Raw genomic sequence first — 27,473 nt, forward strand, 5'->3', positions numbered from 1 at the left:
CTAAAGAAGAAATACTTGCAGCCATAAATAGTTTACCCAGCAACAAAGCCGCTGGTTTGGATGGCCTACTCGCCTCGTTCTACAAGACCTTTGCATCGTTTCTTGAGCCGCATTTGGCCGCCATGTATAATGACTCCTTTGAAAATGGCCTCTTCCCGCAATCACTTCATGAGGCGATAATAACGCTTTTACTTAAGACGGATAAAGACCGCCTCCTGCAATTCCGGATGATTAGGGCGCGCTATTTCGGCCTTCCTCAGAGTTCTCTCTGCCTTATCCAGATCATCCAGTAAGGCCTTGCGCGCTCCGGCATATTTCCCAATACAGTGGCCTCTAACAACAACCTTAAAGGCATTCCACTCCATCGCTCTGGATGTCGTGGTGCCATAGTTTTCTTCAAAGTAATGTGTAATCCTATCCCCCAACGCTTCTCGAAACACTAAATCATCCAGTGTGTAAGGTCTCAGTTGCCACATGGGGACACGCAAGGTCTCAGTCATCCAATTCAGCATAAGCAGCAAAGGTTTATGATCGGATAACGTGCGGGTTAAGTATTCCGTATTAGTCACGGCCGGGAGAACCTGTGGGGAGCACAGGAAGGTGTCAATGTGGACATGAAGGTCATGCAGGCTAGAATAGTATGAGTAATCCCTCGCAGTTGGATGCTGCCCTCTCCAGGCGTCCTGCAACTCCCAACTCTCTTGCCATTTGAATCTACGCTTCGCCAGACGTTGCACTGGGGACGTTCCCAAGGGCGGATGGGACCTATCTAACGCAGTATCTGCCACTGAATTAAAGTCTCCACCCATGATAATGGGGCCCACTAAGAAACTTGCCAACTCTCTAGAAAGGTTCATGAAGAAAGATGATTGATCAGTGTTGGGTGCGTACACACTACATAGCACTATATCCTTGCCCTTTAGCTTCCCTTCAACTGCCACAAACCTACCCTCTGGGTCTATTGTGTGCCTGATCACCTGGAAAGGAGCCCCCGCCCATATCCAAACTAGCGCGCCCCTTGCAAATGCAGAGTATGTGGTATTGAACAGTTGCCCTCTCCATCTTCTTTGCAGCGCAATGCCCTCCTGCTTTTTCAGATGTGTTTCCTGCAAAAGCGCAATCTGAACCCCTCTCCGAACCAAATAAGCGTGAACTTTATGCCTCCTAGTCATCGTATTTAGTCCCCTCACATTACAGGTTACACATTTCACTGTTCCTGGACTAGCCATAGTCCCATGTTGTCCAATGTAAGCCAGCAGTAGTCCGCATCCAGGTACCCAGGGATGCACTCTCCCACCCCGACCCCAAAACAACAATCCCCCCCTCCCCAACCACCCCGCCTCGAGCCCCCCCAACTACTCTCGGCTCCCTCCCCCCCAGAACAGGACCCAGCTTCGCGAAAGCAGCTCCCATCCAAACCTAGTGAGGGCTAGTTAACCCCCCCAACTGCCCAACTATTCCGTAGTCTGCACCGCGGTGGCCTTAGGGGCCTGGAAGGCGTAACTCGGCTCCGAAGGTGGTCACCACAGACCCATCCCCCCACCCCACAATCCCCCACAAACACTCACGAACATCCATCCTGCTTTGTAGTGTGCTTCACCATCGGTTGGCTCCGGTCCCCCCAGGCATATACAAAGTCAGCATGAATCATCTCCATTATCAAGCGTCAATTAGTCCTTCCGGCGTCTGCGGTGTCACCACCGGACCCTTGGCACCATTTAGTTCTGATACGTCCGTTTCCGAGCCGGTAACAGTAACATGGCCTTCCAAGTCTGAGCTTTCGCATGAACGAGTCCTCACAGTCCCTGACAAATCAAGTACTGCTTGTCGCGCTGCCCTCCTCTCGCCTTCCGTTTGGGACTCAGTTGGTTTTCTGGAACTCTGCTGGTGCTTCCGGAGCCTCTGGGATTTCCGGATTGGTTGCCGATTCTGCTCCTCTTCGGCTCTGAATTTTGCGCCATCCGTTCCGGCCTTGTAAGTGTCCCACCACGCCCAGGCGTCCGCGGATGTAGGGAAGAAGAGCGTCTTGTCAACCACTACTACTCTGAGTTTGGCTGGGAAAAGAAGCGAGTATGTTATGCCCTCCGCTCGTAGTTCTCGCTTAAGTGACAGGAAGGAGGCGCAGAGTTTCTGGGTCTCGAACGTATAGTCAGGAAAAAGCGTGACTTTACTGTTGTCCACTTGGAAAGGGCCCATGTCCCTGACCCTCTGCAACAACCAGTCTCTGTCTTTGTAATGTAACAGTTTTATTACCACTGTGCGGGGCGGCTGGCCCAGTCTGGGGGGTCAAGCTGGGACCTGATGCGCCCGCTCCAACGTAAAGAAAGGCGAGAGACCCTCCGGCGCCACCTCCATCTTCAACCAGTTCTCTAGGTATCCCACCATATCACCACCTTCCTTTTTCCCCAGAAGGCCCACCAAGCGCACGTTGTTGCGCCTGCCGCGGTTTTCCGCATCCTCCGCTCTCCTCTCCAGTGCCTGTATTCGATCGAGCTAATCTGCCAGCCGCCCCTCCATGGATTTGTGCTCAGGTAATATCTACTGCAGGGTGTCCTCTGTACTTTTAACCCTGTCTTTCAGTTTATCATGATCGGCTCGCAGAAGGCCCAGCCCCGTTGCCACTTGGGCTATATCTTGCTGCAACGCCTCTTTCGTGGCCTTGATAGCTTCCAGGATACAGGTTTGTAGCTGCTGTAGGTCCGCAGGGCCCTGTGTCGTGCCATCCGATGCCCCAGAGCTCGCAGCCTCCTCGAATCTCCCCTTGGGCTTCCCCATCCTGATCTGTGTGTCAGCCGCCAGCGCCTGCTTCGCTAATTCGGACGAGGGGGGAAGCCTCCTCTCCGCTCACTTCCGGATGTCGGGATCCAGCGGGTTTGCTCTTCAGGTGCAATGAGTGGCGAGTGCCAGGCCTCAGGTTGCCTCCAATACCCCTCAGGCAGCGGATCGTTGGCGTCCGTTAGCGCCGATATTCCGACAGTTTTCAAGTGCTGCGCCGTCTTGGCTTCCCGTTCCAGTTGTTCAATCCCACATCAGGTCCATATAGTCGTTCCCTCTCGGATTCGGCCAGTTCCGGTGTACCGGTCGGTGTTTCAGTGTTCTTTTCTAGTGGACGCTCTCAGGGTTCGGAGGATCGCTCGATGCTCTACGCACTCCTCGCCCCGCGCACCGCCCGCGGGGCCTCGAGCCTCCACAGCGCCCGGGCTCTTGCTCTTTCTCCCCTCACAATGTTCCGCTATTCCCTGGGACCTTCGGCGCTGCCACAGCCCAGGCTCAGCCGGCAGCGAGTCACGGGGTCTCTTAGCGCTATCCTAGGGCCATCCCAGGGCTCCCCAGCCAACTCCGCAGCACCAGTCTTAGCCCTGCCCAGGGCATGCACCCACCAGGAACCGTTTGTCCTCCTATTCCCCTCAGGGCGCACCAATGCAGTCAGCTCCGCTGGCAGCCAAGCCCCCCATCTATCGGGACTCCGTCTCCTTTGTGGGATTCTCCCTGCGGTCAGCAGAGACAGCGTTCGTAGACCCGGCGCCACCAGAGGCGTAATTAGGCCCAGCGCAGACCAAGTCCCGTGCTCTGGTCTCCGCGGCGTGCCAGCAGAGGCTCCCGATCAGACAGCCATCGCCTGCTGCTCTCCTCCATGCGTTGCCCCGTTGGGCTCGGTTAGCGCCGGCCGTCGTCCTCCGAAGGATTCACCCCCTGAAGTCCAAGTTTGCCGCTCGTCCCGCAGCAAAGCCCGTAACAGGGTTTTCTGCCGCTCAGCGCGGCTATCGCCTCTCTGCCCCGCAGCTACTCGTAGGGCCGCGCTCGGCTGCCGAGTCCCGGGGCGGCCGCCATCTTGTCCTCCATCTCCGCAATCCGTCAGCGATCCAGTTCGACCCAGCCGCCGGAGTGAATGGCTCCACTGTTCGTGCTCGTGGAAGCCCAGGCAAACCCGAGCGGCACCGCTTCTTCCTCGGGTCATTTCTGGGGGAGCGCCGCGCTCTCTCGGTCTCTAATCCCTTCGGCTCCGGGTCTTGTCCGCCATTTTAGAACAGCGTGCTCGGTGTCGCTTTGTTCCCCTGCCGGGCTAATGGGCCGCTGGAGAAGCCTTAAGACCCATGTCTGGGGGTCCGCCGCTGTTCCAATTTCTTGTGGTGCCCGGAGAGCCCTGCGCACAACGTATTTCGTGCTTTAACAGGATAATATCGGGGATTGGGCGCGGAGCTCCGGGCTCACGCTGCCTATCCCCCCGGCATCCAAGCCACGCCCCCCCCTTTGGAGTCATTACCCCATCAGAGAATATGTGCCCAAAAAACTTGATTTTGGGTTTGTGGGATTCACATTTTGCTCATTCAAAGTAAGGCCTGCATCAGCAAGTAACTGGCTTACATGAGTAAAGACTTTGTCCTGTTCTATTTGAGTACTTCCAAAAACTAGTATGACATCGCACCTCACCCTTCCATACGTTAGCAATTTTTGAATCAGCCCCATCTGCCTCTCCCCTCTCTCCCTATTAGTGATTTTCCCCACAGCCTGGCCATACACACTCGCTGGCAACGGTGGGCTACATGGCACATTTTCTGCGACTGTCCCATCCATTGTTCCTCCAGGTACAACTGCCCCTGCACCCCATTTCGCCCTGGTCTAGCGTAGTATGACTGACACCATATGCTGGACTTGGAACATCCACGGTCTTAATGACCACCACAAGGCAAGGCTCATTCACTCTCACCTAATCCGGCACAAAGTTGACATATGCCTATTACAGGAAACCCACCTGCTACCAGCAACTTCTACTAGACTTCAATCGCGCCACTGGGGGGAATCCCACTCCGCTTTTTACTCCTTCTATTCCCTGGGAGTGTCCATTTTGATAAGGAGGGGGCTCCCATGGAACACTACTCATGTTACTGACCCATGAAGAACGCTACGTTATTCTGCATGGTTCCTTGCTGTCCCAACCTATGACGATCGCTGCTGTGAATGGCCCTAACTAAGACGACCCTGACTTCTTCACTCACGTATGGCACCTAATTTCATCCTTAGGCCCTGCGGCACTTCTTTGGGGAGGAGATCTACCTATCCCACCCGCGATCTACCGCTCTCCTTTAGTCAATACTCACCGACAACTCATTATATGATGCATGGTCTCACATGTGGCCCGAGGAAAGAGAGGGCACTTGTGTCACTGGTGCCTGCGGCTGCTGGTCTTGTATTGATCTTTGGATCACATCCCCGGATGTTCTCACTTGGCTAACCTCTGCCAACCACATGGCAAGTAATCTTTCGGATCATGCGCCAGTCCAGCTTTGTCTCCGTCTTCCCCACTTTCCCCAGTGTGCCTTTACCTGGCGGTTCCCTCCGAAAGCTCTTTGTGATCCTGTCTTCCGTGACGAGATCCAAACCGCAATCTCTAACTATTTTGACTTGAACGTCGGCTCTGTAGATTCTGCATCCACTTTGTGGGAAGGCTTCAAGACTGTGATCCGCGGCGAATGTATCGCTAAACAATCTGGTGTCCTTCGCTCCATCCGCTCCAATTTAAACAGGCTTGAATCTGAGATTAAGGCTCTGGATGCTGTTCATGCAACCCACCCAAGCTCCGAGACTCTTGCTCGTCTACGCGAAAAACATACTAAATTCACCGAGGAGGCTGACCAGTAACTTTCTTTCCTTGCAGGGAAGCCCAGGCTAGCTGTTTTGGTGAGGGCGTTCGGCCTGGCAGGATCCTTGCTAACCTCCTTCGTCCCCCTCGTGCAGCGTCGTACATCACGGCCCTCCGGGATGGTGGCCCCACCAGAACCACCTCCCATGAGGAGATTAAGACTCGATTTACGGCCTACTACTCGCAATTCTATCCCACCGAGCTCCATCCCCTCACGTGAGGATTTTACTCAATACTTCGATACAATCGCATTGATAGATAATCCCTTCTCTAAAGAAGAAATACTTGCAGCCATAAATAGTTTACCCAGCAACAAAGCCGCTGGTTTGAATGGCCTACTCGCCTCGTTCTACAAGACCTTTGCATCGTTTCTTGAGCCGCATTTGGCCGCCATGTATAATGACTCCTTTGAAAATGGCCTCTTCCCGCAATCACTTCATGAGGCGATAATAACGCTTTTACTTAAGACGGATAAACCATTGGACTGCCGCAATTTATACCGTCCCCTCGCTTTAAATAATATTGACAACAAAATCTTCGTGAAATATTGGCCTCCCGACTCCTTCTTCTCATGCCCAGCATTGCTCTTCCGGACCAATCCGGTTTCATCCCAGGCCGCGCCACATCCCACAATCTCCGGACAATCTTCTCGGTCCTCTACCAGATTAATCCTAGCCTTCCTGCGGTCGCTGCTTCACTCGATGCCACTAAGGTTTTCGACACACTTGAGAGGCCTTTTTGATTCTTTCTAATATCGCGCCTCAGCTTCAGCAACACTTTTATTCACAAGATATCACTCCTCTATACCAGGCCCTCCGCCCGCCTTCGTATCAATGGTCAGATTTCCGATCCTATTTCGATTGGACGTGGAACTCTGCAGGGGTGCTTGCTTTCCCCTATATTCTTCACTATTGCGATGGAGCCACTCGCCGCCCGGCAACATCATACTCAGAGGGGTATCGGATTCTCAGCCTGTGCACTCTTGGTCTCTATGTAAGTGGATGACATTACAATGTATGTCCGCCATCTCTAAGACAACCTCAGCCCTCTAGTGCGCGAATAGTACGATTTGGTGATCTTTACAGCATACAGGCGAAGTGGAGCAAATCAGTTCTGTTCCCGCTCACGGATGCCACCAAGCCATTCACTGCGGACTTTCCTTTCGTATGGGCCTCCGGGAATTTGGCTGAGTAGGGACTTGGATGACCTTTGGCGGGCCAACTTCGGTCGCGCTGTGGATTGGCATGAGTCTAGAATACCTAAATGGAATCGGCTCTCCCTGTCTCTGGCCAGTCGCATCGCAATCGCCAAGATGGTGGTTCTCCCAAAATTTCTGTACCTCTTTTTGAATAACCCCATGCCACTAACTGCTAATTTTTTTCATAAACTCCGCTCCTTGATCATTTCTCTCGTCTGGGCCGGCAAGCAACCTAGGATTGCCTACGACATCCTTACACTCCCCATGTCGGTTGGCGGTATGGGAGCTCCCAATTTTAAACTATGCGCCTTATGCACCCAGGCCAGCTTCTTGCACTTTTGGATTCACCCCTCCCCACATCAGCCGCATGTCGCGGTCAAGGCTGACCTCACGTCCCCTTGGCTGTTCAACACCGCCCTGTTCACCCCGGCTGTCCGTCTGCGGGCTGAGGTGGACACGGTTGAGACATTGCGCTGGGCCTGGCTGTGTCTGCACCGCTTATCCAATTTCACTCTGTTATCAGCTAATGCTATGCCGATTGTACGTCACCCTACCTTCCATCCTCTCCAACCATCTGGCATGTTCAAGCATGCCGCTCATTTGGGACTGGCGACACTGGCGGATCTATATCCTGGAGATTCTTTCTATTCTCTCTGTTTCCTCTGATCCTCTGGACACTTTGCTTTTTTTACCAGTTGTGGGCAATCTGCAGGGAGTTACATCCCTCGTTTCCCCAGCCTCCTCCCTCAATGCCCACTCTCGACTTTATTTATTCCTCCCCGAACCCCAGAAAAGCTGGTGACCAAACTATATGCAATCACCCTGTCAACCGCCTCCATCTCCACTGACTGCGCTCGAGTGGCGTGGAGTGAAGATCTTGGTGAGGAAATTTCCCAAGCCGACTGGCTCTATTGCTGCAATCAGACTAAAAAACGAACTCTCAATTATTGCCTTCGTCTTATACACTTTAAATATTTTCACAGGGTATATCGCACCCCCGCTCAGCTACACAAACTGGGACTCATCCCTGACGACAGGTGCCTGCGCTGATCTGCCCCTGCCGCGGATTTCGCTCACTTGGCTTGGTTGTGCCCAAGAGTGTCTGATTTCTGGCCGGAGGCTTGCACAGCTATCTCCAAGATCGCCTCTATGCCGGTTCAGTCTGATCCACTGTTGTGCCTGCTGGGCTTTGTTGCATTCTGTCCGGATGCCTCTCGCCGACTGATCGCAATGTTGCTTGTTCTTGCACGGCGTAGGGTGGCCATGTGTTGGGGGTGCAGACCGGCACCTAAGTTTGCCCAGTGGCTTGAAGAAGCCTCTAGATGTCAGACCCTCCTATCGGAATTCTGGGATCTAATGCCTGCTAGATCTCGTCCTCTTGACATATGGGACCCCCAGGTGACGTACCTTCATACCCGTCCACACCCTAGCCGGACTGCGTCCCCCGGGCTCCCCGCCGGCACTCCGGCTTGGTAGTTCGGACTGGACTGTTCCCATAAGGCACAGGGTCAGAGCTAATTTGCATATAGCCAGTGTCTAACCCAGGTTGGTGTGGAGTGCAAAAAAACGATGGATTTAAGCCCAGATCCTTGTACTGGGGTGAATGTATGACATTGTTCTACATTCTGTCCATCAACTGTGTTTTTTACAATTTTCACCCCGAGTGTGCTGGGTATACTCAGACGTGAGTCCCAGGCTCTCCACACCACTGGAGTCAAGCTATCCAGGCTGAAGAAGGCTGATAGCCAGAAACCGGTCCTTGGATGCTTGATTCCGGTCTGGGAAAGACATGGCTTGGTAGTTCGGACTGGACTGTTCCAATAAGGCACAGGGTCAGAGCTGATTTGCATATAGCCAGTGTCTAACCCAGAGTTGTGTGGAGTGCAAAAAAATGATGGATTTAGGCCCAGATCCTTGTACTGGGGTGAATGTATGACATTGTTCTACATTCTGTCCATCAACTGTGTTTTTTGCAATTCATCATTGTAATTGAAAGCATGTGTAACAGGTTGGATTACTCTGCAAATGACATCCTGAAACATCTCAGCAGCCGAAGATACTCCAAAGCTCAGTCTCTTATATCTGACCAAACCAACGTGAGTGAAAAAAGTGGTAATATATCTGCAGTTCTCTTCTAGCTAAAAGTTGGTGATACCCTTTGCTTGGGTGAAGATGGGAAAAAACTTTAGCTCCATTCAGTTGTATGATTATGTCTGCTATAAGTGGACCAGGGTGTCTCTCCCTCTCAATGCCTTTGTTTGGCTGGTATGTAACAACACAAATGTGCACCTCTCCACTACTATCATTCTTTGATACTACTTCTATGGGCAAAACCCATGGCGTGAGTTGAGGGATTTTAACTTCATGTCAGCTGCTGTGGCAAAATTGAGTAAGCATGCACTAGACAAGGTTTCTTGTTGAACATGACTGGTGGCTCTTACGGATGCCGTTTTGAGCTGCACTGCCGCTGTGAATGAACCTTGTCTTTGCAACAAATGAGAAGTTGCCTAGGTGTATACTTTTGTGTCTGAAGGGGTGAGGAAAGACACAGGCCAGAGGCTGTTGAAATTTTCCACTGGCATGATTTTAATTGACGCCCACTGTTGATGATAAACATGATCAGATTGCAGAATCATTGCAGAAACATTGCAATACATTGCATAAACATTGCATATGCAATATGCAAACATTGCATAAACATATGCAAACATTGCATAAACATTGCAGAATCAGGCCGCCAGGTTGATCTGCAATGTACCCAAATGGGAATCGATCAAATCAGGCCTAGAGACCCTGCACTGGCTACCCGTGGCTCAAAGAGCCGAATTCAAAGCCGGGTGCATCATCTTTAAGGCTTTGCAAGGCAAGGGACCTCTATTCATCAGGCAGCTGATTGGAAGATATGTTCCCTCACGTAACCTGAGATCAGCCCACAAAGACCTACTTGAAGTACCACGCTTTAAGAAAAAACGACAAGGTGGCAGCAGTTTCCATTTCTTAGCAGCTACCCTATGGAACTCTCTGCCACTAGCCCTCAGACAGAGTAAGGACCTCCTTGCCTTTAGAAAGGCATTTAAGACTCACCTCTTCACACAGGCTTACTTGAAATAAAGATTCCTGCAGACTCACCCCTTGTTATGTTTTTTATCTCTTTCCAGCGCCAAGAAGCCTTCGGGCGTATGTGCGCTTTATAAATTTTTAATAACATAACATAACATAACATAACATTATTGGCTGACTGTGTATCTTCAATGTAATTCTGGGGCAGTGGCGAATGAAGTTCAGCATTTTATTCGGTGAGCTTTTCCTAGTCTTCTTCACAAGCAGCTAACTCCACATGTGCATGTCGTCTTTTGGTGGTGATCATCAGCAAGCACCAATCCTCTTCACTATTACTTGATAGTGACATTTAAGAATTGTTATATGATGAACGTGACAAAGATTGACTTTGCTTGGTCTCTACGTGGTGCAATTGATGTTGCTTTTTGGTTTTGTGGGTGTGATGAGAATGTTTCTGGCTTGCTCTGGCATCCATCTTTTCTTTCTATGTTGAAGCATTTTACTTTTCTATAGCACAACACACAGTTATGAAATGATTCTCTTTCCTACAACCTTTACAGATTTGTGCTAAGGCTGGACGTTTGCCTACATGGGGAAATGATAATCCATGTCTGAAGCATAGTTTTTTTTCCTTCAAGGACGCTGACTTGTGTGCATTAATTTTGTGCTTGTGCTTACTTTTCATGGTCAGCGCTGATTCATTGTGCACTGTCCCTGTTTCCATGTCAGCAGCTTGTCGTTCTGTTTGTTTCTCTACTGTCGCAGCCATCAGCAGTTTTTCTGGACTGAGTGTCTCTCTCAGCATGCGTCTTCTAAAGGAATCTGAAAGGCAGCCATTGATGGCTCTGAAGCGCATGGCTTCTTCATTATTAAAGTCCCAGAATTTGCAATATTTATTAAGTGTGTCAAGTCTCTCAACATACTCATCCATTGTTTCACCACTCTTTTGTCGCACCTTCTGGAAACATACCTTTCATACAAAAAATTCAGCATTGGATTAAATTTGGCTTCCAGTTCTTCTTTCGTTTTTTGGTACAATGTTGACTCAGTCTGGGAAACTTTCTTTAGCACTTCTTTCACTCCATCACCTGAGAGGTTTTTGAGAAATGTGATGATTTTCTTGTCATCCTACTCCTCAAGCACATCTATACATTCATATAATGTTTCAATCCACTCAGTCCACCCATCACCTATGTTTTGTATCTTGGCTGTGTTGAATGGTGACGTTGGCTTTAAGAACACTGCCGTATTGTATTTCGCACTCCCTTCTGTTACCATTGTGTTAGCATGTGACTTTCAAATGATCATGGCGCAGGATGACTCACACAACTTGTACAAACATCAACCATGTTCAAGAGCATGTGTCGCAGTACACTCCAATCACTTATGAATGTGTGAGTATGCTCTTTTTGCTTTCTGTTTCTTTTATCTTATCAGCGTTATATTCAATTTTCTTACATGGTCTGAATAGTTGCTCCCTTGGCCTGTGATTATGCTCCAGGGAATAATCAGTAGTGGAGCTTTTCAGCCATACATCGCACATTCTTTGATCAGCTCCATTTCTCAGGACGCATATGCATGCAACACCATGCAAAGTTCAGGCCGTTTCTGTAATGTCGGCCTGTTCAGAGCAATGCGCTGTTTCAGGTCACTCCCTAGTCGCTCTATGTTCGGGGCACAGTCGAGTTTCTCTGCCGACAACCTCGACAGCGTTCTTGGCGGGTGTTTTGTACAAGCTTCTCTGTAGGGCCTCCGAATGCTTCTGGGTCGTGTATGGCCTGGGGCGGGGCTTTGACTCCACGTGTGCTGGCCTGAGACTGTCTTGGATTGATTCTGGCACACGTGGCATGCACAAGCAGTTTGCCATTCTGTTGTAAATTCTCAGGAAGAGCACTCTTGTTTCCCACAGGCAAGCATCCCCTACTCGTCGCCAGTTTTTTTTGTATTCCCCAGCCCTAGCGCATGCATGCAGAATACGCCACACACGAGAGCTGAGGTTGGACATATCTTTATTCTCCAACCTTTATTCCTACTCTACGCATTACATCATACTTCCCACACCACACATAACACCTACCCCGCATATCACATAGTTACTGTTTAGAGTCTGGCCAGAACCACCAGGGTCCCAGTGCGCATAGCATCAATATGCTACAGCTACGAAGCCAAGATCTTTATGCTATAATTTAGTTCCTTTATCCCTGCGCTCTATCAATTTAATTTAAAGGCTGATTGTGGCATCCTTGTGAGACACACTAGTGAACACCTGAGGGTCAAGATGAATTAATATCTGTATGACATTTATTTTTGGTATAGATGACAATATATGGAATAGTATTTTTTACATCCACTGTATGTACGTGTTGCTGACAAAAGTATTGGTCTGTTTCTTAAAATTATGATCTATTCTGTAATGGCAAAAAATCATTTACGTGTATAACATAACAAAAATGAGCTTCTAGAATGCTCATTTTTTGTGTCCGGAAGTTGCCTCTGTGGTACTGAAACAGTATATATATATATAAATTCTTTATTCGGCTTGTTTCACAGTGGAAAAAACCATAAAAGAGCAGAAGATCATACAATACAAAAATACATGTGTTACATAAAATTTCATATAAAATTCATTCCACAATATAAAAATTAATCAGGGGATGCGAGGGGCCGCTCAAAGTTAAAACTTACGGAGATTTTAAAGGTTCTTTCTATGTCTCATAATACATTTTAGAAAACTACTAACAAAATAACAGACATTTTCCGTTTCCAGCATTTGCAGTCTTAAGAGAGCGGGTCTGCACTGTCTTAGCCCCCACGTTCTTAATATCGGTAAAAGCCAGGTCTTTCTGTGGGCTTGATGGTATTTACAGAGCAGGATCACATGCAAGTTAGACTGCGTTGACAGACCGTCACATGGGCAAGGGGAAAGAATGTCACTCCAGCAGTTTTGTGTTGGAAAGGTAACCATTCTGAAGAAGGTATTAAGCCTGAATCTTGTGATTAGCATTCTCTCGTAGGTTGTTATTTGAAGTGCCAAGTACGGGTGGATGTCGGGGGCTATTTGGATCATATTTGCATGGATGACTGCCGTTTTTGAGGAAATGGATGCAAGTCTTAAAGTTTCCAGGTGTCTTAGTGCTTTCTGTTTAAGATCTTTTTTCGAAATGTCTGTTACTGACACCGGGTCCAAATAGTAGTTCTCAATGCCTAAGTCGTTAAAAAAGTTTCTCACGTAAGAAAGCCATTTTATTTTTGTGGAGTAGTCCAAGTTCATTGTGTCTGAGATGATGGCTTGTGTCAGGGCGTTTTTGTCTGACTTCGAGATGCGTTGCCACAGCATCAACGGTTCAATTTTAATTAGGTCCTCTATATAGGGTATGGCTAATTCAAGATGAATTGCATAGGTAGAGGTACCTTTGGGGGTGGCTAGCAAAAATCTTAAAAAGGCGTTTTCAGCTTTCTGGATGGGGCTAGTATTTGTGTAACCCCAGACTCCCGCGCCATATGTTGCGATTGCCTGGCATTTGGCGTTATAGATCTTGAGGAGCTCTACTGGTGGTCTTTTGCCTAATCTCTGTGTAAAGGTTGTTAGGGCAGCAATTGCCCTCTTAAATAAGTGTGCCCTAGTGTTCACTGCTGGCTTCCAGCTAAGTTGGTCATCTATCATAACCCCTAAATAGGGGTACTGAGGGGTAGCTTCGAGCTTTTGGTTGTTGAGGAGAATGGGGTTTGTTCTTTTTTGGCCTCTACCGACTGTCATGACGAACGTTTTTTTTACGTTCACCTTTAAGTCGAGATTGCCCATGAATGAAGTGTACTTGATTACTGCTTTCTGAAGTTCTCGGGGCGTTCGCGCAAGGATGACAGCGTCATCCGCGTAGAGCAGGGCTGGAATCAGGCGGCGGTTTATGCGTGGGAGGTCCTGGGCCCCCCTCAACATCTCCTCCTCCAAACCATTGGTATAGAGTGAGAAGAGGAAGGGGGCCAGGACGCATCCCTGCCTGACCCCACGCCCTACGCTAAACGGTGACGTCAACTCTCCGTTTACCCCGAAGCGAACTCTAGCTGTTGCCCCGGTGTAGAGCTCTCTTAGGAGGTCTAAAATGGATTGATCTACTCCCATCTGAGCTAAGACCTTCAACAGCTTTGCGTGCGAAACGCAGTCAAAAGCTGCGGATAGGTCGACAAAGACCATGTATATCTTGGAAGGAGTAGCCTGGGTGTATTTGCCCATTATTAAGTAGAGATTAAGGGCCTGCTCTAATGTACCAAAGCCCTTGCGTAAGCCAAATTGGATGTCGGAAATTATGCCCCGGTCCTCACTCCACTGCTGGAGACGCTCTAGGATTACTCTCCCCACCACTTTCCCGAGCGAGTCCAGCAGTGATATGGGCCGGTAGCATTTTGCGTCTTGGCGGTCCCCCTTTTTGAAGATGGGGACCATTATTGATTTGGTCCAGGAGGTAAGGATTCCCTCATTCGCTGCCGCTGTGCAGACTCTAGTTAGGATGGGTGCCCAGAGTTCTAGGTTGTTTTTGAAAAAGTCCACTGGGACCCCATCCGGTCCTGGAGCCTTGCCTGATTTACTGCTCTGCAGTGCATCTATAAGGTCTGGAATATCGAAAGGAACCAAAATGGGGTAGTATGGCTTTGAGGGCATGGGTTCTGTTGGTGAGGTGTTTTTAAAAATCTCTTCAAAGTGAGAGACCCATGTATTTTCATCAATGGCGACTTCTATTTTTGGGGTGCCATTATCAGTAAGGTAAGGGGTTCTTACTGTGCGCCAGAAAAGCTCGCTATTTTTTGAGACTGCACCTTTATGAAGATCGTCCCATAATTTTTGCTTGAGTTGGGCAGTGGAGCTTTTCAGCCATACATCGCACATTCTTTGATCAACTCCATTTCTCAGGACGCATATGCATGCAACACCATGCAAAGTTCAGGCCGTTTCTGTAATGTCGGCCTGTTCAGAGCAATGCGCTGTTTCAGGTCACTCCATAGTCGCTCTATGTTCGGGGCACAGTCGAGTTTCTCTGCCGACAACCTCGACGGCGTTCTTGGCGGGTGTTTTGTACAAGCTTCTCTGTAGGGCCTCCGAATGCTTCTGGGTCGTGTATGGCCTGGGGCGGGGCTTTGACTCCACGTGTGCTGGCCTGAGACTGTCTTGGATTGATTCTGGCACACGTGGCATGCACAAGCAGTTTGCCATTCTGTTGTAAATTCTCAGGAAGAGCACTCTTGTTTCCCACAGGCAAGCATCCCCTACTCGTCGCCAGGTTTTTTTGTATTCCCCAGCCCTAGCGCATGCATGCAGAATACGCCACACACGAGAGCTGAGGTTGGACATATCTTTATTCTCCAACCTTTATTCCTACTCTACGCATTACATCATACTTCCCACACCACACATAACACCTACCCCGCATATCACATAGTTACTGTTTAGAGTCTGACCAGAACCACCAGGGTCCCAGTGCGCATAGCATCAATATGCTACAGCTACGAAGCCAAGATCTTTATGCTATAATTTAGTTCCTTTATCCCTGCGCTCTATCAATTTAATTTAAAGGCTGATTGTGGCATCCTTGTGAGACACACTAGTGAACACCTGAGGGTCAAGATTAATTAATATCTGTATGACATTTATTTTTGGTATAGATGACAATATATGGAATAGTATTTTTTACATCCACTGTATGTACGTGTTGCTGACAAAAGTATTGGTCTGTTTCTTAAAATTATGATCTATTCTGTAATGGCAAAAAATCATTTACGTGTATAACATAACAAAAATGAGCTTCTAGAATGCTCATTTTTTGTGTCCGGAAGTTGCCTCTGTGGTACTGAAACAGTAGCGATAGATTATTCTTACAGTTTACAATTTGTCAGTTAACATAAACGTAGGATACTACAGTAGCCAGAATTTGTGAAGGTGATTACTGGATCTTGGCTGTCTGGGATACGCGTGTGATGGAGAATGGAATTTCACTGGGTTTCCACATTGTGCAGTGCAGCTTGTGTATTAATTTACATTGCTTTTGAACTGTGCTCTGTATTTTGCCATGCTCAGAGTTTGATTGCCTAATGTCTTGGACTTATATTTAAACAGGAATCATTTCAACTTTTGTACAGAAGCAATTACTAAATCAATTTAAATTTTGAAAGCAGGTATATTCATCTGCATGCTCTATTTCTTTATGGATTTACAGGAGTGTCAATAAATATTATTTCTAGGACAAACAAAATTGTGGCTTTTCTTTCATGGGTTTAAATCGCACTTTATCTATTTTCAGAGGTGGGTGGTATTAAACCGAGTAAGGTACCAAAAATGCAGCTTAAAATAATCGTAACAGATAATGGTTTGCTTACATCTACCGTTTACCTTCTGAATTTTTTGTTAATTGTTTTTTTTGGTGTTTTCCTGCTCAAAAACAATCCTTAGAGGCATGTTCCTCTTTCTAAGTATGCTGCAGAATGTTGAATGTTCAGAAACTTAAAAAGAGGAAACAAAGAGGAGAAAGTAAGATATTTCTCCTTGTTGCATCTTTGGTGGGAAGGGGTTCAATTCTGACGCATTCCCAGGTCTACAGGTGTTGGTAAATCTTGAAATGTTTCAGATTACATGGTTGTATGCATGGGAACACCCACGCTCCACCCATGTAACGCCCCACCACGTAGAGAAATGAAAGGCAGCGACTTGCACTGCCTTGAGTTACTCCACATTTATCAAGCCATGAAGGGCCACACAAAGTGGCCCTGCATGGCTTGCTAAATCTCATCTAGGGTTTGCGTTGCACTTTCTTTACCTTGCATGGCTCAAGGACGATGGAAAATTTTGAATAATCTGGCCCTCTATCTTTGCTTGGACTTTAGCAAAGGGCTGGAATCACTCCTCAGGTAGGATGGAAAGGAGAATAGATCACCTCCAAACTTGGTGGGGACATAGAGGAAGGGGTTTGGGAAAGCAAACCCAGTGGAGAAAAAAGAAAAGAAAAAAAATGTTACCCTGCATATCACGTTTTATTTTCCAAGTTTGACATTTTTTATTAAGGACCATTATGCTTTGGGGAAAAGTGAACCATGGGAAGATGCCAAATGGCTTTCCCAAAAGTAAGCCAGGAAACCTGTGCCTGCTGCTGTTTTCTAGGCGCATTAAAGGGATTGTTTCTGAACTGCAAACAGTAGTAAATCTGCAGCTGTTTGTTTGTACCTTCTTTGAGCACTCACCTGAGCTACATTGGCTATGAAGAAGGGGAGCCAGGCGACGAAGAACATGCCCAGTAGGATGCCCAGGGTTAAGCTGGCTTTCAGAGCCTTCTTGCTGTGCTTGGATACATATCTCCTGTTCTCGCTACCTCCTGTGTTCTGGACTCGAAGAACCTGGAAAAAAGAATAACCTCATTACAAACTTTGTTGAAGTAGGTAGGAGGTGTTCGAACTAAGGAGACCTGGACTTTAAATCTGGAGATTGACTGAAATGTACATTTCAGTAGTAAACGTGGGAGAGACAAGAGGGAGTGGTTGGGAAATTAGAAATATTTACGACTAAATGGGAGGGGTTAAGGCAGGGGTAAGGAGAGGTTATGGCAGGGTTAGGTCAGGGATTGGGAAGGGATGTGCACCCACCTACAAAAGAGTACTATTAACAAATGGCACTTCCAAAGTTAATGCAGCCAAAAAAGGACTCAAAACATTTGGAAATGTACTCTAGCTCAGAACAGTAGTAATTCTGTTCCCAAGCATTATCATCCACTGATCCTGCAACATCCTACCCTTGAAAATAATGGAGGTAGGACTTAATATGAAATCCCTTAGGAAATAATGTTAAAAGAAATTAAATTATTTAACATTGTTACAAATATAAATACTTTAAATTTCATATTTAAAAATTATCTAAAAAGAACACATTTTTATTTAATGTTTTCATATTTTAATAACCTTTTCTTGAATTTGAAAATTAATATAACGTGTGTGGTGTCCTGATGTTCTATGGGAAACTATCAGTGCGGGCAGCATGAGACCAGACTGGGAGCTCCAGATTTGTATTTGTCTTGGTCGATCACTTTTTTATATGGTCTGAAGTGGAATTTGTCACTTGAACTTATTCTGGGACAGTGGCAAATTTCCTAGAAGACTAGGCTTGCTAAAGAGAATGAATACTGATAATGGGTCTCAATTTAAAGCAGGCTGTGTGCAAATATATTTAAACAGGAAGAGGACAGAGCATGTTTTTACATCTGTGCACCATCCTGGCGATAACGGTGAAGCTGAGAGGTTCAACAGTGTAATTAAAGGTTCTTTGTAATTGGCAAGAGGCTGGAACAGAGACTGGATTTCAGGAACAAACAAATGGTATCGGCGTATTGCACAATCCCTACGGTAGTACCTAAAATGTTCAAATCTTATGCCCATGTGACCCCAAAGGTCAGCATGGTGCTGCTATTATTGGGTCGATTTTTGCCCATTGTGGCATTGCAGTATCTAAGGTGATTTGATCACCTCTTACCTGGCATGATCTGTTGAACTATACGGACAGATGTAGCCTTCCTTAAACTTCTCAATATCCTTGGACGGCTCATTTTTGGGCTTGTCCTTCTCGTACTTTAAGGAATTTTGGGATTCCCTTGCCAACCCATGCAAGTAAATACTGAGTTGGAGTATTATTTTGAACAGAATACTTGGACGCTCAATTGAATTCCAGTCCTGATGAAGACCGTGTAACTTTACAGAGGTCGAAACGCCGTCGATGCATTGTGGACATATAATTAATGAAGGACACATCATTTTGTTTTATGTTGTTCCTTCTATGTGACATGTATTGTTTGTCTGCCACTTGTCTAGTTCATAATACACATTGTCCTTGTACCAACATATTGTATTGAGCGCCACTGTGTCAACTGTTTTAATATTTACAAAAAGAATACATTTGCTATATTTTTTCAGAAAGTACCATTGTATATGGGCCCTTTTATATGTTTTTCTTTTCCTGCTTTCTCTGTTTTCTCTTCGTCATTTAAACATTGATTCATGTTTTGCTTTTTATATGGTGTATGAATACTGTAATTTGTTGTTTCTTGGACCTTTGTTAGGACTAGACACTGATTGCCCCTGGTTCAGGTGTTTTGGACTGCCCCTGTGGCTGCTAATCATGTGACCCCAAGGCACTTTCTGTAACTTGGCCATATCTCCAGATGAAAATAATGTCCTTCAGTCCCACCTGAACTGAACCATGTACTTCATTAACTCTCTGCCCCCCTGACTCCCTAGATCAGCCACTCACCAGATCATTCTTCAAATATACAAGGACACTATCTTCGGTCCGGTCTTCATCATGTCTTCTCATCTCCTCATCTTCAAACCTTTGCCCTTTGTGTTTATGCTGGACCATTTCATTCACTTGGGATATCAGGACACCCTCATGTCTAAGTGAAGCAAACTCTGTACACATACTCTCCAGAACACACACTACTTTTGCTAACTCACATTTCAATTAAGATATTCCCACTGATTAATCAGCAACTTTCTTATTCGGTGTGGTTCCTCACTTCTCCCATTCTCCCCTTATCATTTACTCCCTTCCTTTGCCACAATGATTTTTTTTTTGTGTATGTTTAAATATTACATATTGTAGTGGCCATGTTTTTTCTAAGTGGTATTTTTAATGAAATATTTCAAGCATATATTTTGGGTCATTCTTGAGTTTCCTATAACTGCAAATGTAATTTTAGCTATCATGAATGTACATGACCTGACATATGAGAAATGGGAGGGTGTCACTGAGATTATTTGCAGTAATATTAGTGAGCTACTGATATGTTACAATATAGAAAACACATCACTATCTCTGAATATTAGATGTAAACACATTTAGAATTTGGACCAGTGTGCCTGTGCACTGTCAGTGACCTGGTCAAAGCGGGCATAAACGAGCTGGATTATGAATGAAAAGCTGCTCTGAAGAGGAGCCCCCAAAATCATTAAGCTATCCCTGCTTACTGAACCCCCTCGGGCCTCTGCGCCATGTGGATGCACACAGGGAGCACAGTATGTGGCCCCCTGTGTAAAAGTACACTAGTACCTGCAAAGTATGGACTGCAGCAGTCCAGGAAGTGAAGGTACTGATTTGAACATTCCCATCATGGTGCCTATTTCATAGGCACTGCCTTGCGAGCGCCAAAAAAACACCCGCCAGACAGGAGAATACTCCTAAACTGGCAGGTGTTTCAAACATGGGTTTGGAGGTGCGGGGCAGTCCTGTTTCCGCACCGCCAAACTCATAAAAAGGCTCTTGGAGTTTTGCAGATGTGGGCCATTAGCCAAAAAGTGGCAACTGTCCAATCAGCCTTGTTTAGATATGTAGGGACATATTTAAAATAAACTGGTGGAGTGCAAAGTTACTCCAAAATTGGTAACACCACATTCTGAGCGTTTTAAAATGCAGGAATGCACTGTATTAACAAATATACTGTGCTCCCCTTCATTTCCCCGAGCACTGGCGCTTAAACAGCTGCATAACGCAAACACAGGCGGCCTAATACCATTTTGCTGGGGTGCCTGTGCTGCAGGGGCGATTCTTTATGTGCAGGAAGGTACACCTTCCTGCACATAAACGATCTTTATAGGCAATCTGTTTTATCGATGTGTGCTGCACAATGCAGCACACTTGTGCAGCACACATGGAAAGAGCAATATACGAGGAGACATATTTAGGTATTTCCTGGTCTTATTTTTTGCCCTTCCCCATACTTTGTAAATATGGGGCAGTGTAAAAAATCAATGGGTGTGGCAGCAGAACTCCCACTGCAACACCCATTGCACGCCCCTTTCATGCTAAGTGCTGTTTGAATACGGGCATTGTTTACAAGGCAGCATTAAGCCACGTTAAGTGGCTTAACGCTGCCTTGTATATAAGGTGAAGGAGTTAACGCCCTCAGAACATCGCAAAAAGTGACGTTCTGGTGGCGTTAACACCTTGTAAATAGGCCCCATAGCGTCTATCGTCATGTGAAACCTTTTTGAAGGTAACTTGGTTTTTACTTCTCTTCAATCCCTATATATATGGGGCCTGATTCAAAAACTGCTCTTTGCAGTGCGTTTTGTAGTGCTACAAAATGTGGTGGTGAGCCTCAGCAAGGCCTACCAGTACAATGGATTCGCCCTTCTCTGCACAGAGTCCTCAGACCAATAGGAAGAAGTTGGCATAGAAACCGGGATAGAAAATACAGAGTTTATTAAACCTCATGAGGTGGAACTACATTCACACCACACCCTTCGGTAATGCATGACGTAGCATAGCACACTGAATGGAAGAGGCTTGGTCCTTTTATACCCACACAGGGGCTCAAATGAAGGCGGTACAAGTACAAAATGCTGGTTTTAGGTACATATAAGGTCATACAGAAAATGCACAGTCAACAAGTGGGAGGAGCTAACAGTTGCTAATTCTGGTGAACACATCCTGACAGTTACAGACTGGGGACAGCTGCAAGCTCAACTGAGCATGTGCGAAGGTGGAAGATGCTAAATATAGTCCGTTTCTAGGCAGATTTCATGAGCAGTTAACAGGGAGGTAGGACAGAGCACATGGCGAGCACATGGTAGCACATGGCAAACAAAATGGCTGACAGAAATACAAAATGGATTCCACAAAACGGACAAGATAGTCTCTAAATGCAGGATGGCATCTGCTAATGCTAACCTAAGTGCTGCCAAATTACAACCAAAACATACTACAAAATGTAAGTTTTACCTATACATATGTGTGCGATGTTCTCCACCCTGACTGTGGAGTCTGAGCACACATAAATATACGTTTTAGAAGTACTTAATAAATAAATGTGGGAGAAACACAAGGGTGTGGATGGGAGAGAAGGGCAGACTCACTCATAAAGGGAATGGGATTAGGGAGGTTGAATTGGGGTTTAGGGAGGTCCTGGGAGGGGGTACGGGACGGACTTCACCCACCAACAGAGGACTAATCCTAGTAGCTTTAGTCTGTGAGTGTAAGCATGTAACTTACACTTTTTTTTAGCTACCTATTTTGTAAGTGTCAACATGTTCCCCTTTCACAATGAACACATCTATGTACAAAGTAGTTTTCTTAACTGCTAAGGATTACTATGGCAATGTGTGTTTTTGAGACACAAAAAATATTTTCACTTTTAGGCAATGTTTCTTTTTTTGTGTAGATTGATGAGGGCCCGAGAGCTTTGTCAACAATAAAGTTTGCTAAACGCATCACAAACCAAAACAATCATTGACACAAATGTAAAGGGTTGGTGAAAAAGGTCAGATCTATTGGCTTTGCCACTGCTTGTGTACCATGTAGCTCCTGATAGTCCCGGGCAAGGCTGGCTTCCCGCCTTCTCGATAACACCACCATTTTAAGTATAATAAAGCGGGAGCTATCAGTATTCTAAGGGAGATCCCTTGGTGACGATCAATACTTAAATTGATTGTAGCTAAATAAATACTTACAAGTTAATTTCCTAAGGAGATTGATGCCCACAGGTGCGTGAAGCAATGACCCTAGCAAACCGGCTCCATTTGTTACTTCTTTTGTGTGGAAAAAGGGCCTAAATCTATGTAATGGAACATTCGCGAGATGCACTGCTGAGAATATCGGATATCTTTATGCACGACAGCTGGAGAAGGCAGATAATGAGAGGGCTAGATGTCGATGCAGACTGTACGTGCCCAGCCACAAGCGGAGAGAACATGAGCTGGAGCCGCTACTTCCGGGAGGCGCGCGGCCGAGCCCTGGTGCTGAGAGTCCCGTGATAAGACGGCCTAGTGCAGGTGGCCCCTCTCATACATGCCAACATTTTGAAACTACAAAAAAACCGGAAGATTTTTTAAAAAGAAACCTGGGTACTTCATTTACATACATTAAATCAAAAAAAGGCATTTTTAGGCAGGGGCCCTCTAAAACAAATCTATTTTTGGCTTGGAAAATCGGGGGTCTCGTGCCTGATTCGGGTGTACCGTAAGCCCTGCAGGTGTTAGAATAGGGAACCGGAAATGCTCTCCTTCTGCAATCAAAGGCCCCCTTGATGATGAGTGGGTGCCAGTGGCTGCAGGTTGGTGGTGGAGTGAATCACCATTTACTTTTCAACATCTGGGTTTGACCAACAATAAGAGAGTGAAAGGCAGAAAAGGGAGGCATAGAACGAAAAGCGCGTCAAAGGGAGAACGCAGAAACCAAAAGGAACCTGCAAAACCGAGAGATAGGTACAGGAAGTGTTGTTGGAGGATGGAAGGAAAAGGACTGAGGCAGCTGTGGCATTCGGCAGCGTCTGCGACAGACTCCTAAGAACAGCTGTAGGACCATGTATTTATGTTTTTAACAACTTAAACAATGGGGCCACATGTTCTGATGGCCACAGGTCCTAAGGGCCTGTAATCCTTATGAAAATCAGAATGTTAGCGGGAGCAGCAGCCCTTTAAGTGCCGAGACAGCTGAGCGGTGCTTGGGAGAGTACTTACCAGAGTTACTGAAGTGCATAAGTATGTGTATGTTGACTCCCTCTTCAAGTATACTTTGGAAACTCCTGATGAATAACGATGCTAACAAAGGCTCTGCCTTCAAAGGTATGTCCTGTACAACGGGTGTGGATTGTATGGAGGGCCCCGTGATGATCATTGAACAACTTACGATGAAGAGCACGGTGAGGAGCCAAGCCCCTTCCAGATACTTTTGAAGGCCCCTTGGTCACTAAAGATGCCAGAAAGGCAGCCAGGAAACCATAACTGCTCCAGGAAGGGGTGCATACCTGAATGCTTGCCCTGGAGCTTCTTCCAGGCTCTTCTGAGGCCCCCTTACTCTCGATAGGTAATAATGGGTTATACTTTAGGCGCGTGCGAAATTAGCATAATTTCCTTAACCGTAATTATGTAAACTTGTGGAAAAAGTAGGCAATATCGCATAAAATGAAGCAAAATGCAAATCTGGAAATTACCTCAACATTTTAGAGTAAAATGCGTTCTTGCATCAATTTTTTACTCAATGATGCATTTCACGATATGCAAATAGTGCTACAAACAACATCCACTCACTTTCTGCTCATTCACAATGTTCTTTGTGCCAGCGATAGGATTTTCCTGAACAGACTTGAAATCATGCAATGTAGCGTAAAGATGTACATTTGGAATTTCACCTACAAAGTTTAATGTTAAAAGCCAGAAATTATGCAAGATTACGTTGGGGCAATGGAAATTTGCCCGATGTATTCTTCCACGAGTTGCAGAGGCGCCCTCATTCAGAGTCTTACAGGCTGTGCGTAGGCTGAGATCCCCTTTTATTGAGGTCTTAGTATTAGATGAGCAGCGTCACCATGTGGCAGTCTATCATAAGTGTGGTGTTGACTAATAAGTGCTGGTGCCGAGCACCAGAAACCAATAAGTTGCCGGTGCTGAGCACAGGAAACCACAGGCTCAAATTAAGCACTGTTTATATTGCGCTGTCAGCTGCCCCAGTGCGGCACACCAGTGGGAGTGAATGACGTGCAGTATTGTTTCTCAATGTGAATGCAACATATTAAAAAACTAATCGCACTTTAGAGTGTCTTCTTTTTAGGAAGACAGTATCTAATACACCCAAAATACTGAATATCATTTAAAGGATCTACTTTTACTTCATTGGACACAGATTTCAAAGAGTTACTTCCAAGAACTTGTACACCCACATCTGTTTCTCTGGGAAATGTCATGTTTTGGTTTTCTTAAACAGTTTTTTTAAAAGTCTTTCATCCTCACTATGCCTTGATTTTCACCCTGCAGCACCCGTCCACCAAGATATCATCACCTGCCAGCCAGCCCGTGATTCCATGGCGGTGGCTGGTATAGCACCAGTCTGGCATCTTGCCACTGCCACCAGTCAAACACCATTAATGTATCAATTGGGCCACATACTTTTTACATAGCCTGACAGGACAAAAAGATGCTGGTGGGATCCGAGCTCTTTTGTTGCGTACATTTCTTAGGCACCCAGGGAACCTAATCCTAGCAATTACCAGGGTGCCATGTGAAACCTGGGTAAGCTACAGAATTTCACCCAAAAGTGTCTTGAATGTGTTGCAGTGCCTGGAAATGGGGGAATCCTGGGCACTTGCCAGTGCCAAGAGGTTTATTGTTGGTGTTGTTTCTGCCGGATTCAGCAAGCATTGGCAGAGCCAAAAGGTCCTGCCATTGCCTGAGCTATTGGCCTTGTCAATGTGAATGTCTTTTTGTCATATTGTCTAGCAGCATATCTGCAATTCAGCATGTCTGAAAGTCACTGAATGCCCAGAATCACAGGATGTTGAGCTGAGTCTCTTCGCTCCCCATGTTGAGTTTATTGTCCTGCCCCTCCTAACACAAACATGCCCTATGATGTGGCCTGCGCTGGCTGCATCATAACCCTTTTTTCAGTGACTTTCAGCCATGCTGAACAGCATATGGGCTGCTAGACAACATAGAGAAAATACATTCTCATTGACAAGGCCAATAGCTCGGGCATTTCTACGATCTATTGGATTTGAGAAAACTTGTTCGGTGTTGATGGGGTTTTGCTGAAAAAATGTGGAAGTGATAGTGAGAAACAGTTGAGGACCTTTGAAGCGAGGATGTGGCCTAACGACCAGAGCTGCTGACAGGGGAACTGGGGAACCAGGTTCGCATCTTGGGGTCAGCTGAACAGTTTGTGATTTTGGTCAAATCACTTAGACTTCCCCCTGCGTACAACAATGAATGTGTCATTGTGAAATGTAACTGGTGAGCACTTAAAGCACTCCAATACCATTAGCTTGTGTTCGCACTATGGCATTCGGAGGACGGAGCGAGTGCTCAAATACCATCAGATCATGCAAAGAAATTAAAATAAGCAACTTTAACAACTTTTAAAGAAATGTATTTGCTTATGTACACGTGCATGCATTTTAGTGTTATGTGTGTATGTGCACTAGAGAGCCAGCCTGAAAGCACTCCTATGGAGAGCTTGAAAACAAAGAAAAAATACCTGCACAAACCGGGAGTACTATAAGTAGACATGTACTTGGTCCATGCTCTATGGGAGGGCCAAACACAAGAGGAGGGCATGACGACCACACGTCATGAAAAATGGCAATGACGCCCACATGCCATGAAAAATGCTGAATTTTATCAATAGTAGGAGATGGGTGGCCTGTAAGCCCACAGATAGAACATAACACATCTCTTTGAGACAGTGCATGTGTTGTCTAGCCTAGCAGTACATGCTCGGTCTATCCAAGACCTAAAAACATTGCACAAGCGAAACCTACTGGCTTTGCCAATGCTTGTTGTGTTTATAAACCGGGAGGTTAAATTATTTTTCTGTACTCACAAAATGTTGAACTGAGGCAGAGGCAAGGGAGGTGATATGACGCCCCTTCCAGAGAGGTTAAGGCGTAAGGGCCACCAGAGCAACTGACTGGAGCTGGGAATCCGGGTCTGAGCTTTGGCATCAGCGTAACATCCTTGATTTTGAGCAAATCACTTAATTTCACTGTGCCAACAAAAATGAATGTGTCCTTGTGTAAAGTAACTAGTGCTAATGTAAAGTGGTCCAATACTTTCGGGGGGTGTTGGCGGTATATAAAACTGCACCAAATAAGTAACGGGTGCTAATGTAAAGCGCTCCAATACCTACGGGTGGTGTTGACAGTATATAAGAATGCCCAAAAAGATTAACAAGTGCTAAAGTAAAGCACTCCAATACCTTTGGGTGGTGTTGGCAATACATAAAGCTGTTTAGAGATAAGAGGGGCCCCTTAACACCCAAAAAGAATAGGGCACTTACTCAGTGAGGAAAGTAAAATCCCTTTGTGTAAAGTCAATTGCAGAGTAGAATCTATATTCACACATCACACGTATCAATCCATTTTGTCTAGTTATCCACACACACTCTGATTGGACCATATATAATAGGAAAACAATATGAACAATAGTGTTTAGAAAAATAGATCACATATATTTATTACTTGTTTGTATACAGAATATCACATTAAAAAAGCCCAGCAATTCATACATTTAATAACATAAAAATCAATAAAATCACAATGCATTAAAAATATATAAATCACAATGAAGCATGAAAACACATGAAGGAGTGAAACTAAAAGCTAGACAAAGAAACTTGGTCTTAACAATTTACACCTCCATCATAACAATATTTCACAAGCACGGGAATATGCCATACTTTTTAATTAGCCTTCTTTCACCAGTGCCCAATGACCAGATTGTGTTCAACACTTAGCGTCGACGCGTTTCGATGGGACTTGCCTTATTAGTCCATCTTTCTCAAGACCCGAATTTTAAACACTCTGCATTATATTTAACGTTTTCATCGGTCACCTATAATGAGATACAGTCAATGTTATTTTTATTCTCTGGGGAAACATAATATAATACATCTATTAGACCCATGACCACACCAAGACGTGTCCCTCATAAATGGGGGATTTTTTTTACTTTTCTCCATTTGTTGGGCAAACAGGCTCTAGAATGATGTACACTAAAAGTTCTTCATTGTATTTTGTTCATCACCCCCCTCCCAAAACAATTGCCATTATTACCAGTAAC

At 46.0% G+C, this 27,473-nt stretch overlaps 1 protein-coding gene across 1 annotated transcript in view; it reads right to left on the reverse strand.

Annotated features, from left to right (window-relative positions):
* HTR6 (5-hydroxytryptamine receptor 6) overlaps window positions 1-27,473 on the reverse strand; it is a 205,776-nt gene that overhangs the window by 38,660 nt on the left and 139,643 nt on the right. The window contains exon 2 of the mRNA XM_086921568.1: window positions 17,124-17,276. Coding sequence (XP_086777694.1) covers window positions 17,124-17,276 — 153 coding nt within the window. The remainder of the gene's footprint in view (window positions 1-17,123; window positions 17,277-27,473) is intronic.

The sequence above is a fragment of the Lissotriton vulgaris genome, chromosome 5, assembly GCF_964263255.1.
Source record: "Lissotriton vulgaris chromosome 5, aLisVul1.2, whole genome shotgun sequence".
In the NCBI taxonomy this organism is placed as follows: Eukaryota; Metazoa; Chordata; class Amphibia; order Caudata; family Salamandridae; genus Lissotriton; species Lissotriton vulgaris.